The sequence below is a fragment of the Arachis hypogaea genome, chromosome 2 (genome assembly GCF_003086295.3).
Source record: "Arachis hypogaea cultivar Tifrunner chromosome 2, arahy.Tifrunner.gnm2.J5K5, whole genome shotgun sequence".
Lineage (NCBI taxonomy): Eukaryota > Viridiplantae > Streptophyta > Magnoliopsida > Fabales > Fabaceae > Arachis > Arachis hypogaea.
This window is the reverse complement of record NC_092037.1, coordinates 88,405,602-88,422,535: the sequence shown is the minus strand read 5'-3', so window position 1 is coordinate 88,422,535 and position 16,934 is coordinate 88,405,602. Positions and strand designations below refer to the sequence as shown.

General features: G+C 35.7%; 3 protein-coding genes across 3 annotated transcripts; 1 reads left to right on the top strand and 2 right to left on the bottom strand.

The window, feature by feature from the left end:
- Positions 1-2,204: 2,204 nt before the first annotated feature.
- On the bottom strand, positions 2,205-3,913 carry LOC112727542 (protein MAIN-LIKE 1-like). Its single transcript, XM_025777338.1, has 3 exons — positions 3,842-3,913; positions 2,401-2,924; positions 2,205-2,283 (listed from the first exon to the last, which is right to left on the bottom strand). Exons 1-3 carry the CDS (start codon positions 3,911-3,913, stop codon positions 2,205-2,207), a joined length of 675 nt encoding a protein of 224 aa, XP_025633123.1.
- A 3,272-nt stretch (positions 3,914-7,185) lies between these two features.
- Positions 7,186-12,283, bottom strand: LOC112749829 (laccase-4). The gene is made up of 6 exons (XM_025798247.3): positions 12,103-12,283; positions 10,948-11,099; positions 9,675-9,919; positions 9,434-9,562; positions 8,269-9,195; positions 7,186-7,663 (listed from the first exon to the last, which is right to left on the bottom strand). Exons 1-6 carry the CDS (start codon positions 12,274-12,276, stop codon positions 7,533-7,535), a joined length of 1,758 nt encoding a protein of 585 aa, XP_025654032.3. The 5' UTR covers positions 12,277-12,283; the 3' UTR covers positions 7,186-7,532.
- Positions 12,284-14,122: 1,839 nt separating this feature from the next.
- Positions 14,123-16,724, top strand: LOC112727537 (uncharacterized). Its single transcript, XM_025777330.1, has 2 exons — positions 14,123-14,284; positions 16,143-16,724. Exons 1-2 carry the CDS (start codon positions 14,123-14,125, stop codon positions 16,722-16,724), a joined length of 744 nt encoding a protein of 247 aa, XP_025633115.1.
- Positions 16,725-16,934: the final 210 nt, after the last annotated feature.

The following is a 16,934-nucleotide window of genomic DNA, read 5'->3' as shown; positions in this document are numbered from 1 at the left end:
GACGGCCAGGTGCTTCACGGTGACTTTGTATGACCGGGATAACTCCGAGTTCACCGTAGCAGAGACCACTCCGACTGGTTCTTTCTCGTTGGGTACTTACAGAGTATCACTTGCTATTCAGACATGTGACTTCGGGTACTTCCAGGCGCTTCATTTCCCGTGTCAGCACGCACTTGCATGCTGTGCCTACTTACGGGTTACCTGGACCTCTTACGTTCATAGCGTCTATCAGATTAGTTCGGTATTCAGCGTGTATCGGATGGGATTCACACGTCCGATCCCGGAGGGCTTCTGGCCACCTTACGACGGGCCCACGGTGATTCCGGACCCTGACAAGAGGCGTGTGAGAGAGGGTCGTCCTAGATCCACTAGGATACGGACGAACATGGACGAGGCAGATCCGAACCGGCCGAAGAGGTGCGGCCTCTGTCGCCAACCCGGACACACACGACGTAGTTGCCCACAGGTTGGAGGATCGTCTCACACAGGGGGCCATTAGTTGGCATCTTGTTAGTGTTAGTAGTTACCATATTTAACTTTTCCTATTAGATGTTATGTTTGAGCTCTTATGTAATTGGTTGATCTTTCTACATTGTACTGTGATTGTTTCATATAGTAATGAATATGTTGTGTTTCACTTTCAGTATTGCTACAAGTCCCATAAATACAAAATTTAATAAGTAAATGTAAACATTAAACTGTTACATGATTCATTGATTATAAATAGTCACAATCCCACTAAATAAACAGCAGTTTTCAAAGTACAATTCGATGAACAAACAATAAAGGAAAAGTACTCTAAAATAACAACAAAAGTACAATGTCTGACATACATGAATAAACCCTCAGGGACAAAATACATGATACATGACTCATCTAAACAGATGCGATCCCGTACCGCAACGACGGGGTACCCGTGCCCACTGACCTCTGCGGATAAAAGGCTCCTCATCCTCGATCTCATCCCCGTCCTCATCCGGGCCAGGCTGTCCAAGTGGCGTAAAATGGGAGGCTGCCGCAGATGGCCCGGCTGCCTCCCAAACTAAAATGATCACCAATGGATGCCGTAGGAGGCTCGTTCAGATCAACGTCTAAGGGTGCCTGAGTGCCTGACGTCTCACCACGCCTCCGGGCCTGCACGTCCTCCTGCATGATGGCAGTAATGTCCGCTAGAAACTGTGGACCCCCAAAGTCCGCATCAAGCGTATCTGAGCCAAGGAAATCTGACCACTGTGATTCCGGAATAACCCAAGGGGTACCCTCCTGCTGAGGCTGGTCATGGGCGGGTACACCGACGAAGTAATCCCCAAGAGACACTCCTCCAAGTCCAGTGTCACCAGGCTCAGTCCCATCACCCATACCTGACCCATACCACTCTCCTCCATGTCCGCCATCGTGGGTACTAACACCACCAACTGCAAAAAGCCCCTGCACCATCCCCACCCACCGGACCATGCTGATCGTCGTCATCGTCGTCGGCACCACACCCTCTCCGTCTCCCTCCCTGGCCTCGTCGTCCGCCTCTAGCCGCACCAGCATGGTCATCATCGTCTAAAGCCGCATCAAGCCACCTCCACTCACGCTGGCTCCGTCGTGTGCCCACACGAGCTCTCCTCTCAACCCTGCGCTTGTCAAGCACGTCCTCAGGACGATCCATGTTAGGAACTCGCCCAGCACCTCGCTGTGAGGCCTCAACTGGAATAGGAACGGCTCTCGGATCCCCCAACTGCATATCCAGAGACAAGAACCTCTTTCTATGCTGACTCCACCACTCCAGAAACAAATGCGATGGTCCAGGGTCGGCAACAACATCAAACCTCAGCACCGTGTCCGCACGCGACTCCCAATACAGATGCCACTTCCGAAGCTTGTACGGAAACCAACGATCGCCGCCTCTGCCGTCCTTTGACATCAGAAAGACGATGTTCAGCACGGGACTCGGAGGGGGCTGCACCGTTCCGAACTGCGGAAGAACCCTATCTATCTGATGCCACTCTATGACGGCAAAGTAGATTAGCGTCGTCACTGACCGCCACAACGCCATATGCCGAGGCTCCAAAACCTCTGGATGCACAACCTGAAGTACGTCGGGAGTGGTGTACGGCATCCAGATAAACTGCACGGAAAACTCTCCATTGTCAGGCCAACTCATAAAGTTTGGTTAAATAAAGAAACTTATTAAGTAGCGTACTCACCTCCCCGTGCTACAACCGGTCTATCCTCAGCCTCCACATCTCTACTCTAAGACCCTTCTCGCTACCAGAAGGGTTGTATCCTGACCACCTGCATCATGCATGTGTCTTATGGCAACTTAATTGTGTGTTTAGGGTTTCTAATACATTATTAATGAACATGCAGTTATTTATATTAAAATGAAATAGAGAAGGCTGAGTAAAGTACCTCGAAGCCAATGGCCAGTTGAACGTCTCATATCCAGAAGGTCTAAACCGAGGAAATCGCCATAAGATCCAAGACTGAAGTAGCTGAAGTGGGCCCGCTAACTTGACCACATGTCTGTTCGCCACTCGGCACATGCACCGGTGCAACCATGCCAGGGCTGCAGAACCCCAGCTATAGGTACCCATCTCCTCCAGCCTGGCTACGTAGGGAAGCCATCTGATGTGTATGCGATTGCCAGACTTGTCCCCAAACAGCTGCGTACCCAACAACATCATGATGTACGCACGGGCATATCGCCGCATAGTCTCGTCATCTGCTCCATCAGGGCACTCACCAAAAGTCTCCTGAAACCAGCTGCAGTTCACTGCGTACTTCTGAACCTGGCTGGGAGGAGGTACCACTCCAAGCAGCTCCTGAAACCACACCCAGGCTGGACGGCCACCCTGGATGTATAAATGAAACTTTGATAGGCAGCCGCTCACGTAACGTCCATCCACTGGCAACCCTAACTGGTATGCCACGTCCTGAAGTGTGATCGTGCACTCTCCGAATGGCATATGGAAGGTGTGCGTCTCCGGACGCCATCGCTCGACAAATGCACTGACAAGGGCCTCGTCTAAGCGGAACCATCTATCGTTCAGCCTTGCAAGATGGTATAGACCTGCCATCTGCAAGTACGGAACGTATCTGTCATCTAGTCGCATGCCCTGCTGCCGCCGCATGCTCTTGATGCATTGCTGGGGCTGCACATGACATTCACCGCATTGTTATAACCGGATTCATAACCAATGACAAACATAACAAAATCGATAAATCTCCAACAAAACATCATACTAAATAAGACCGCATAAAAAACGATGAAGGAGAACCACATGCAAAACAACTACCATAGATCACGCAACTAAACCACTACAATAAAATAGCTTAACTAGAACCGCTAACATAAAACAGCATAAGTAAAACCATTAACATAAAACAGCATAAGTGAAACCATTAACATAAAACAACTAACACAAAACAACTAACACAAACCACTAACATAAAACAGCTAACATAAACAACCAACATAAAACAGCTAACATAAAACAACTAACACAAAACAACTAACACAAACCACTAACATAAAACAGCTAACATAAACCACCAACTTAAAAACAGCTAACATAAAACAACTAACACAAACCACTAACATAAAACAACTAACATTAAACCACCAACTAAACCGCCAACTAAACCACCAACATAAAACAACCAACATAAAACCACCAACATAAAACAACCAACATAAAGAACCAACATAAACCGCTACCATAAACCACTAATAGAAACCACATACATAAACCACCAACTAAAGCACCGTCTAACATGAACCGCCACCAAAACCACATGCAAAACCACTAACTCACAAATACCACTACCACGAAGTTATATCTGTACTAACCTCCTCGTTAATGACCCCGGCTATATGAGCGACTCCGTCCAACCGATATAACCGTGCCGGATTGTCCCCCATTCAGCAGAGTATTCCGTTCAGGTCTTCCTCGGAGAGAATCTGGGTCGTTTTCTCTGGGATTTGGTGGGGTAGGGGAAGGGAAGAATGGTTCGAATGAGGCTGATTCGAACCCCTTATATAGCTGATTCAAGAGTAATTCGAACTAGGTTAGTTCGAATTACCTCTCTTTAAATCGAACAGGGTTGGTTCGAATTACATGCAACGCATTCTAAGGTGTAGTTCGAACTAGATTGGTTCGAATTATGTGCATTATGAGTTCGAACCACCTTGGTTCGAATTATGCTCAAGCAATTCTGTCCCTATTTCGAACTAAGTTGGTTCGATTTATTAGGTTATGTAGTTCGAACCACTCTGGTTCGAATTATATATAAATATCCCTTGGCTTATTGCTGAAACGATTTTCGTTTTGGCTTATTTACGTAGCTTGATTCTGGTGCTGGCTTATTATAGTATTTTGCCCTAAAAAAAAATTGGTCTTTTTCGATTGTCAGTAATATCAACCATCCAAACAGTGTTTCGACTTCAAAAACAGAATTAGGCAAGTTGGAGCCAATGAAAGGAGGTACAAAATGTCAAAATCAGAAGAAAATTGGTGATCCCATCCAAGTATCAAAAGTTTAAACTTGCCTTCAAGCTGAAAATGGTAATGGTAATCAGTGGCTAAGAGAAGGGAGGTTGAATCTTAGCTTCCTTTTTGCTGAAACTTCGAGATATATTTTTACTTTTGTCTCGTAACTGGTTGAGAGACATTTTAATTTTGTCTTGTAACGAGTTAAGAGACATTTTTTATTTTTTCTCCTGAGTAACAGAAACAGAAGCGAGGCAGAGAAGAAGAAATAACACCAGATATATCCTGGTTCAGCTACAAAGTACAACGTAGCCTACATCCAGTCTCCATCACAATAATGATGAAATTTCACTATCTTTTGCAAAATTACAGACATCAATTCTTCCCTAGGATCTACCCAATCCTATCTGGGACAAATCCACATTCTAAAATCAATCTGAACTTGACTAGACCTCAATCTAGCTTTCAACAGCCAAGTGCTAACCCAACTTGTAAGGGAACAAGTCCAGATTCTATCACAACCTAAACTTGACTAGGACTCACCCTAACTTTCAACTGCAAAGTGCTAACCCAACTTATAAGAAGATCCCCTCAAGATCCTGACAACAAAATAGAAATGCATTCAAAGAATTTCTGAGATAACTATGATTTTTTTTTCTTTAACTCTCTGTCTTTTTTCACTCATTTACTTTTTCTTACAAAATCTTACATTTTGCATTTTACCAATGAAAGATAGACAGAATAAACTAAGAAAAAGAAATATTCAATGATAGCCATGAAGGAGAAGAATAAATAGTTCAAAGAGCTATGAAAATCCAAACGTGTGCTCTCACTTCTTAATCTCAACCCTTGGCCGTTCACCCATAATATAGAATGGTGAAGCTTCCAAGGTTGAAACCGGTTCAACCAATACAACAACTTCTTCTCCTACCTTAGAGTAGCAACGGCTTCAACTGAGGAGAGAGGGAGATAGCCCGAATCTTTTGCATGCATCTCTCTCATCCTTTTTCATCCATCTTCTTCAATTTTGGCCATTGATCTTGACTTTGGCCCCAAGAATTGATTCTAAGCGTTGATGAACGTTTGACCCAGACTGGCTTCATGCTTTCCATTTTTACTTCTTTCAGCTAGAGACTCTAAGCCTTTCTTCTTCACAAAAGTGGGAATAAACTTTCTGTTGTGCCTTCAAAATTGATTCGCTTCTTGACCGAAGCTTTTTTTTTCTTTTCTTGGCAACAAAATCTTTTGGCGCTTCTTCACAAATTTTGTCTTCTGTGAAAAAAATCTTTCTTAACCTTTTTTTATAGGCTTTTCTCTGTAGCTTTTATTTTTCTTCTATCTTCTTCTTTGAGTGATTGATTTGACCGAAGTAAGAGAGAGATGAGAGACAAGAGAGAAGGAAGGAAGCTTTTGGTGGAAGCATTAAATGGAATTAAACCAAATTGAATTTCCACTTCCATTAAATGGACTCTTGGATTTTTTCCTTTAATTCATCAAGCTTTTTTTTTTGTCAGTGGATTGGACAACCCCCAATCCTAGATACCCCAATGGATTGGACAACCACCAATCCTAGGTACACAACACACCCATATACTCCTCACATATTTATCACATTTTTTTCCACAAATACACCCTCTAGAGTTTGAACTCTAGACCTTAGTGATGGGGAGGAGGTGAAGTGCCACTGAGCTAAGGCTTTTCGGCATTCATCAAACTTGATTCTTGGACTACTTAACTTATTGGACTTGATTCCATTTATTTGGCTCATTGATATTGTGATCACCGTATGGTCTCTAGGAAGCTTTGGGTCAAGTCTTTCTTTTCTTTAGTTTCAAGGTTCATCCACTAATGCTTGAATCAATTTTGTATAAGGTTGGATGGGTTTTAAGCATTTGTTCTTTGGGCTTATTTATTTTCTTTCTTTTTCATAGTTTGTCATTCATCAGATGATATGAGTACTTTGTTTAAATCATATTGGGCTAGACGTAATATGGACTTATTTTTCATATTTTTTGGACCAATGTGAATTAATTAATTTCTGCACACTAAACAAAACACATCACACAATCAACTGGATAATAGCACAATAATATTTAGTCATCATCTTAATCATAATTTAGTTCTCTAAACTCAACAAATGAAAACATGGAACAAAAATTTAGGAACCAAGGGAGACATAGTTGTCAAAATTTTGAGATAAAGGTTTTTCATTGTCAAAGCAAGATCATGGCCAAAAAAAAAGAGGAAGTGAGACGACATGCTCTGAAGTCAGTTAAATTCAAGGTCTATAAATAATAGAAATTCAGAAGTAAGAGACTTCACAAAAAGGATACTAGATCATCACCAAAACTCAAAATTTTCAGTCTTTACGACTTAATGGAAGAACATGGAGTGCAAGTGCATGTGAGTGTTAGAAGTTAATCTTTAATTTGTTTCTTTTGCTTTTTATTGCATCTATTGTTGTTTACTTTATTTTTCGTTTTATTATCATTTGTTTTAATCATCTTTTTATTTATTTTACTCTTTTGACGTTTGTCATAAATTTACTATTAATAATATCAAGATAAATTGTCTCGACACCAATTAAATAATTATCGAGACGATTTTATTTTTTTTTCAAAATAGTTGTATATGCTCTACGATACTTAAAACTTTGATACAATCTTATTTCAAAATCTTCTGTCGAAGTCAACCAAAAAACAAGTGAAACAGTATCAAATCCATTTTGTATTTCAAATTCCAGTATTTCCAAATAAACAACAAAAGCGAACATTTATTGGTTTCATACATATATGAAGCTAAGTGCCTCTAAAAAATGTGTCTAAGCAAAACTAAAAATAACCGGTCCACAAATTCTCCTATTTTACTTTATAAGAAAAAAAAAAAACAAATTGAACCGCCTCACTTATTAAATAGCCCCTTCTTTCCGATCATTGTCTTTTTTTTGCCTGGCTTCTCTGTATCCTTCCAACACTTCAATTTGAATTGGAAGTCCTTCCCCCCTCTTATGCATATAATTATTTGATTTGATTTGATGGATATATTGTGTGTCTAACATTTTGGAAGATCTTTTGGTGGTGGTATCACTGATTGTTTAGGACCTTTCCCATTTTCCACCAAAAATGCCATCTTTAGTCCCCATGTTGTGTGCACTTCCAGATGGCAATGCATGAACCAAACCCCTGTAAAATACAAACATTATTATCAACACATTCAACATTATTCATCCTATAACCCAAAAAAGGTTTTTGGTGCACCTTACCTTAGGAAACATAATGTCAAATTCTTTAATAAATTTTGTATTAAAATTTGTATGAAAATTTCCTTTTAAAATTATACTACCTAGGCTGATTCTTTGAATGAGTTTATTAGAAAAGTAAAGATGAAGAAATTTTAGCATTAATTGGGAAACTTCTAACCACTTAAGTTGGTATTAACCAGCTATTTTTAATTATCTATATGTAATTTTATATATAATTTCATAATCATATTAAACATATAAAAAAAATTAGCTATTAAATCATTAAACTGTAAAATATATATTTATAATATAAAATACATATTAAAAATGAATTAAACAATATATATTTATATAAAATACATAATGACCCATTTTTAGCGTCAAAATAATTTTTTTTTATAATTTCAATTAGAATTTTACGTCAAACTCACTCTGATTTATTCCTTTTATAAGCATACTCAAACAGAATTATAAAGATATCGAAAGAGACCAACTTATTTGAAAAATTAGCATTATAAATGATGAAATTAAGAAATTTTTTTTTACCTGGATTATCAGCTCTGAATCTAATAGCAACCCAGCCTCCAGTTGGTACTCCAACAGTGTTTCTTTCAACCGGATCAACAAGGTTGAAGCTCTTTGGATCCGTTTTGTTATTATAATTCCCAACTCCCCGACCAATAATATAGAAATTGAATCCATGAAGATGAACCGGGTGGCTCTCAGGTGCAATGATCCCAGTATCTTGCAGCACAAGCTGAACCGTATCATTGTACTTCACCTTGTATAGCTTGGTACCAACTGTGGTCTGCAAATTCTTTGGTCCGGCACCGGTAAAGTTAAAAACATTCGGCGGATTTCCGGGGAAATCCGTCGTAAAAACACCCTTAATATTGAAGTAATGCGCTTGAAGCAAGGCCGTAGTTGGCATATTAAACGTCACATTATTAATGGACGCAACTGCCCTGCTTCCATTCCCGGCTTTACAAGTCGGGCATGGATTAATTCCTAAACCAACGGTAAAGAAAAGCGAATGGTCAATTGTGTGCGGTACATTGACAGGGTATCTGTTGGAGTTAAGAGCTTTAAGAGAATCAAGGAAGTTATTGGCTATTTTTGTCGCGTTTTTGGGGGGAGGAGTTGTGAGTACTGTAGGGGTATTTTGGAGAATTCCAGTGTAGTGAAGTGTTGCCGTGGCGGTTAAGTTGTCAACTGCAATTGGTGCCTCCATGAATGGAGAGACTGCAACTAAATATTTGCCAGATTTTTGGTCAGCTTCTAGAAGGACATTGGTGGTTTGACCTGGAGCTATGAGAATGGTGTCAATTTTGAAGGGCTTGACATATGTGGCATCAACTTCAACCACGGTGAGCTTGTGGCCTGCGATTTTGAAGAAGAGTTCCTCATTGAGTGCAGCGTTGATGATTCTCAGAAGGTAGGTCTTGCCACTTTCCACAGGTAGGTTGTATACTTCTGCTTGTGTTTACATCAAATGACAAACGTAGAGTTTATTATCTTTTATTTTACCAAAATATTTGGTAACCAAATAAAAAATCAGCTAAAAAAATCATAAATATTAAATAAGAACAATTAATGAATCTTAAATAAGATAAATTTTGACTGTTTTTTTTTTTTTTTGTCACCTTAGTATTAGCGTTTTTCTAAGGGATTATTTTGTCTCATAATTTAAGAATTTGTAAACAAAAATTACCTTGTGTAGAACAATTGGTAACTGTCCCTGGAAGGCCGTTAATGGTATGAGCATCTGAGACATTTGGTGCCAAACCTGATTTAAGAGCTTCATTGATAACTGCTTCGGTATCTGATTTCCACCATTCTCCTACAATTTTTTTTTTGTCACCATAGTAAAAATGAATTAAATAATAACATTTTGTGAATAGGGGAATATAATAAATGAAAATTTGAAGAGTGTTAGTGTAATTGTGGTGCACCTAATACAAGAACCAATTCATCATCAGGCTTAGGGAAAGGATAATGGACACCCCTCTTGGGCAAGATAACCAAGGCTCCATGAAGAGTGGACCTTAGCCAATTAACATGTGCATGCCAAAGAAGTGTTCCTCTTTGTCCTGTTATGGTGAAGTTGTAAACAAAGCTGTTTCCTGGTTGAATTGGGCACTGTGTCACATATGCAGGCCCATCAGCCCAACCAGTTCTCAATTGTCTAATCCCATGCCTGCTCAAAATTTTTAAAATTAGCATTTCATTATAAACATTTGTTTGGTAATTATCTATGGATGAAAATTCAGAAATAATAAAAAAAGGTTAGAGTTACAAAAACAAGGAAAAATTTTAAAGATAAAATTATACATACAATATTTTTGTTTTTATTTTTTTTCTCTATTTCAATATTTATGCAGAAATTTTTCAATTTTTTCTCTACAATTCTTGCATTAAAAAAAAAAGGAATTACATTATTGGATCAAATATCAAGACTTGTCACCATATTCTATTGTATTGGTCTCTTATTTTTTTTTTTTTTGAGGTTTATTAATTTATTATTATTTTGAAATTAAATTGGATCCAATATTTTTTGTTTAGATTTCTTCAATATTTTTAAATATGATAAAGACATTTATTTAAACAAATAAGTCAACTAATTATTTGACCACTAAATTGGTTAAATTGGACCAAATATTTTTGTATTGGTCTTTAGACAGTTTTTGGGTTCTATTACTAGAAACCCAATTAATTTTGTTAAAATATACTTTTTATCTTTATCGTTTTTTATTTGTTTTAAAATGATCTTTAAATATTTTTAATTTTGTCCCTATTAATATTTTAGATAAAATTAGCATACAGGGATAATTTTAATATAAATAAAAAATATTAAAAATAAAATTGAATATAATTAAACATTAAAAAAATTTTAAAAAAATCACTAACATTAAAAACAAAAAATATTCTTTATTCATTTTCGAGTTATTTAACAACCTAGTATTTTTCACTATATCCTACATTCCTACTATAACAATTATCTTGACATATTTATTTGTAAAATTTAGCTATTTTGTATTCTAAAAATGGAGCATAATAGAAAATTTTAAATTTTAGTTATTTAATTCATTAAAAATATAAAAAATGATCTTTCCATATTTTTTATTAATAAATTTTCTGATAATATTCTTAAATATAAGATTTAAGATTCGTATTAACAAAACCCGTAACAGATCACATGAAATGAAATTATAGTATGACACTAACCAATGGATTGTAACATTGTGGTTGACTCTGTTGACCACTTTGACCAGCACATTATCACCTTCTCTAGCGTAAAGAGTGGGGCCAGGGAACTTCCCATTAACGGTGACAATTGATTTGCTTGAACATAGTCTAGTGAAGTTCTTAGTCTCCACCTGCATCGAAATCGTTACCAAAATTAGTTCATTTTGACTCTAAGATTTTTATGGAAATTATTATATTGCATGTTGTTGGAAAGAAGTGACTTATTAACCATCTTTAGGTGTGTACCTTCATTGAACTAGAGTTCTAAAAGTACTCATTATGGTATGCTTTAAAGTAACCTCTCCTTCAGTTCCGCTAATGATTAAATTTAGGTGTGTAATAGGCCAAATTTTTACACAAGCTAAATATTTAAAAAACATATTTAAATAAACTACTATTTTAATTTATAAAAGTTTAAAATATTAATAAATTTGTCATGAATAAAAAAAATTAATTTTATATTTATAAAAAAATAAAAAAATATTATTTTTATTCATAAAATTTTAAAATATAAATAAAATTAATGCTTAGGTATATAAAAACTATTTTTCATAGATATAAAATTAGTTTCGTTTATTTGTGGTTGAAAATAACTCCCATGAAAAGATGTCAAAAAAATTTAACAAATTCCATGCATTATTTGTATATATATAGTTCATTTGTATAAGCTTCTTATATTAATTAAAGAGAAATATTTTATGATTTTATTTTGTCTTGCATATTGAATTGATTGACATTCTATAACTAGAGATAAAATGTCGGACTCATATAAAACGAGTCTCATAACATATATAAATAATGAAAGCATGCATGTTATCTTCATGAAATAATGGTAAATACAAATAACACGAAGTAAGCCAAAAAAATATGTAATAATACACGTACGTATGAATTTTGCTGGGGACATTTTACTTGTGAATGTTTTCGTAGTAAAAATGCAATTGCAAATAATATTTCTGATTTTATGGTGCGAAATTATCTGCCAAATTTGTTGCAAATTTTAAAATTTGTCACAAAAATTTTACATATTTTCTATAAATAATAAATTTGAAATAAAATTCACTGCTAAAAAATTTATAGATAAAAAATTCGTAGATAATTCTACAACATGAATAATTTGTTATCTTCACTTACGTGGAATGTGTAGTGCCTCACTTTGCATTCAACCAAAGCTGGGAGAATCAAAGCTACAAAAAGCAACACTTTAATCCAAGAAGAAGAACCCATTTCACTCAGTTTCTTCTTTTGATTTTCTTTTCTAATTTGTTGTAGTAATACAAACACTGTTCTTTGTAGTGTTGCATTCATAAATGACATTCCAATGCAAACTTATATAGGCATGAATGAAATGAAAACAAGCCATTGCTATGACGTCGTTTTAGCTTGGTTAGGTAAGTGATGGATGCATCCTTGGAAATTAAGACTTAGATCGATGATGTTATGAAAAGGACTAAGATGTAACCATGCTATCTCATTATATCTTGCATGTCACATAAAGTTGTGAGCTGTGAGGATAGTGGGAATTGAATCCCATGTATTTTGGAGTTCAAGCTATTAATTAACAAATTAAAAGCTTTGATTTCCTTAATTAGTAATTAATTAATTGGTCATATATATATGTTGCTATAATTTGGTTGGTTGTGTTCTATGACTATTAAACCTCTCTCGCTCTAACTCCCACTAATTAGTGATAACTTCATAACCAAATGAAGTTTAATTAGAAGGAAAGTTTTAAAGCCTACTTATTCATCATTTTGTTGTTGAAACAGCCTTTCACCTGCGGCTAGAAACAATTCGCACGTTATTTGGTTTTTTACAGTATCCTCCAGTTTGGCAGGTCAATTACTAATTTATCGCAGATCAGAACTCTATTTAAAGGTTTATCATTAGCCAATGGGTTGTTGTATGTACAAGTCGGGATTCAAATTTCTGACACTTACTTAAGCAGACTAATAAACTTATTGCATTAATTTATTTTTATTTTTATTTTTATTTTTATATTTCTACTTTTACTTACACAATGAATTAAAGAGGGCTATATAGCATGTTTTCATATGAAAAATAGTAGGTGAAATATTACCAGAATGGTATGTGGTGTTCTAAATTGGGATTTTTTGTCACTTAAGCAAGTTTCTTAGCTTGCTCAACTTCTATATAAGATCTTTTACCTTATTCTTATCATTTTCTCCTATTTAGCATATTAGAATCACAATAAGAACGGGAAAAGAAAGGGGGGATGAATATATATGAAAATTGAATATTATTATACATACATCCAAAAATAGATTGTTTGAAGAAACACAAATAATTAATCACAACACGTCACTCCTTCCATGTGAATATTATAAAAATGTTTGTATTTTATAATGTTATAAATGTATTTGTTATTAATGCCATAAATTATAATCGTATTTTAAGATTTAATTAGATAGAATCAGTTATAAATATAACATAGACGAGTTAATTAGGAGTTGAATTTTTAGTTATAAATAGTTCTTTTGTGATTTTTAAAGATCACAACGGTTTTGTTAGGTAGACAACAGAGAATCTGAATAACGTGAACAATAAGTTAAGAATTTGGTCCAATGAAGTTAAAAAAAATACTCCAAAGAAATTATCCAACCAAAAAATCTCATTTAATAATTCAAAATTTTAACCATTCATTATGTCCTAATTTACCAAAACACCAGCTATTCGTTATTCAACCAGTCCCCATCATTACTGCCGCTGGTTCGCCAACAAGGATCCTTATCGGCATTGCTCTCCTCCATACCGAAAACGAACGGCGTCATCGGACTCCTCCTCGCTGTCACTACTTAACTTGCCACGCACCGTTATCAGCATCACTCACCCATAGTGAAAATAACCATCCACTTAAAGATAAAAATAATCATTTGCATACCTAGTGAATTGAACATCTAGCATATTTTAATTGTATATAACTAAACTCAATCCAATCAAATAACCATCTACATAAGAATTAAAATAATCATCCGCATACCTACTAAAATGACCATCCTAAACTAGTCATAATGAAATATCGGAACTTAAACTCGGGAAGGTGGCGAACGAAGGGACGAAACTCATCAGAGCCCCTGGTGGGGAGAGTGGCACCATCGTAGAGTTCCTAAATTTCGGGATCAACCTTAGGAGAATGGAAGCTGATGAGGAGGTTGAGCATGTAGATTCTGAGGCCATAGGAGATGATGTAGAAGCCTTGAATCAAGTATATGCACAGAACGTAGATAAAAGCGATGATCAAGGAACCAATCCAGCGGCAGAGCATATACGGCGTGGTCTTGTTGAGGAAACGTTGGTACTGCTGCGACACTGTGATTTTCCATCGCGATATGGTGCCATCTGGTGAGAAATATAGCCGGCGGAGGTGGAAGAGATCAACGCCGGTGAGGGTGCAAAACAGTGTCACTTCCCGGATTGGAAGAGATTGACGCCATTGAGAGGGTGATGGGGAGTACAAAACGTATAATATGTGAATGTGTAACCGTACGTAGTGTTTTAGGTGTTAATCCTTATGTTTTTAAATTTTAAAATTTAATAATATTTATTTAATTAATTAAGAATCTAATTTTTCTTTTTTTAAACCGTTGTTCACTATATACATTGTTCTCCTATACTTTTTCATATCCTAATTATTAATAAAATTATTTTTTATTTTCTTTACTCTCTTCCCTCTTCTCTCTTCTATAAAATTATAATCCTTATTTTCATAACAGAAAATATTTCTATGTATTTTAAAAGATATAATAGTATCAATAGAAAATAAAAATAGAGAGGCCAAACAATCCAATTATTGAGGTGTGGCAGTGGCCAAAGTAAGAACAATGACATTTCTCACAACATAGTTTATTAACCTCTATAAATCCTTCACATAACAATGCTAAGGTATATTGTTAAACCACGAAAAAAAAGTAGTACAATAGAATCACGAAAAGATGCAGCAAAGACCTCACCAAGAAAAGAAACAACGACCACAGCATTATAGAGAGGAGAAGCAACGCCTATAAGAGTGAAAGTGAAGCATCGAAAGAGACTTTTTTTGGGAAAGCAGGAGAAGGTGTAGAAATGATAACACTACTCGAATTCGCATGTATTCACCCTATCCCTACTCGCTTGATGCCGGTAATTACATGTCCAGTGTAGGTGGGATCTTGGGTGGTGCATAACGAGATCGAATTTGGATAATACTTATTATCCGTGGCTTGGAATAGGACGAATTCAATGTGAGTTATTATATTATTGTAGGGTGGGATGAGGTCAGGTAGGACAAAAATTCGCTCATGTTAAAAATATATAATCATTTTTGTTGCTTTCTCTTATTAGTTTAATTTTTTGGGATGAGTAGTATCACAACATGATACTAGAGCTCTGTATTCAAAAAGTCTAGAATTCAATTGTTAATGAATTCTAAAAATAAAAAAAAAATATATAAGACAAATAAAAGAAGAAAAAAATCTTACTTAAAAAAATCTTAAAAATATAATTATTCATGTTAACACTTCTTATTAATTTAATATCGTGATATGATATCGTCACATTGACTCATTGTCACTTCTAAGAAGATGGTTAGAAATGTGTGTGAGAAATATGAGATTAAAGAGAAATTGCTTTTTTTTTAAACTTATTTGACAATTTGTTATAATATATATTAATTGATGATATTGTCACTATATTATTGATTCTTTAGCATCATTCAATTTATTAATATGTGTTCTTCTTTATTTTAAATATCTGTTAAAAAAATTAATATATTAAAATAAGATTAACTAATTATTTTTTAATAACACTCGTAAGTTAATTCTAATAATATTATTACATATATTTATTTATTTTAATAATATTATATTATTAGAGAATAAAGTCTTTTTGATTAATGATAAACTCTGGGTTACTGTTTGTTAAATTAAATAGATAGAATATAGTTAATTATGACTTGTTATTATAAGTTAATTGAGTAATATTATTAGTGATATTGGTTATTGTATATATGAACATCAAATTAATGTTAATGACTCACTTTTCATTTCTTTCAATATGGTATCAAATGAATAGTCACTTCTACTACTTCTCTTTCTTTCTTTCCTCTTACTTTCTAGAAAAATTTCTATTTTCAAGAAAATTTTTTTTGCTCTTGTACTTCTCTTCCACGATTCTAGCGTGATTCCTTCATCATCATGGACGATCTTGCGAATCCATATTTTCTCCACCAAGTTGATGGTCTTGGACTCGTTCTTGTCTCACAATCCATAACCGGTGATAACTATGATTCTTGGAGCTGTTCCCTAGAGCTCGCTCTTTCCGTCAAGAACAAACTTGGCTTTGTTGATGGTTCATTGCCTCATCCGAGTGCTGATAATCCTCAGCAAGTTACTCTCTGGACACGCAGCGACAATGTGGTACTCTCTCACATTTTTAATTCGCTTTCCAAGGATATTGTTGGTAGTGTTATGAGGTCGCGAGTAGTTTCAGAGGTTTGGCAAGACCTTCGTGAGTGCTTTCAACAGCGTAATGGTCCACGAATTTTCCAACTTCGACGCAATCTTATGGCACTATCTCAAGGCTCTGACTCGATAAGTGTTTACTTTACCAAATTGAAGTCTATTTGGGATGAATTGAGTGCATATCGTCCTATTGTTCAATGTCGTTGTGGTGGCCTTCGATCTTTGCAAAATTTTTATGATAGTGAATATACAATGTCGTTCTTAATGGAACTCAATGAACACTTCTCTGCAATTTGAGGTCAATTGTTGCTCATGGAGCCTCTCCCTCCTATCAACCGGGTTCTTTCATCAATCCTCCAAGAAAAAAAAAACAGAAGGAGCTTTGTGTCAAACCCCTTGCCTATGATCCTCTTGCTTTTGCTGCTAAGGCTGAATTTAAGCCAAAATCAACCAAGAAAGATCGTGAAAGACCTTTGTGCTCTCATTGCGGGATTCTCGGATATACTA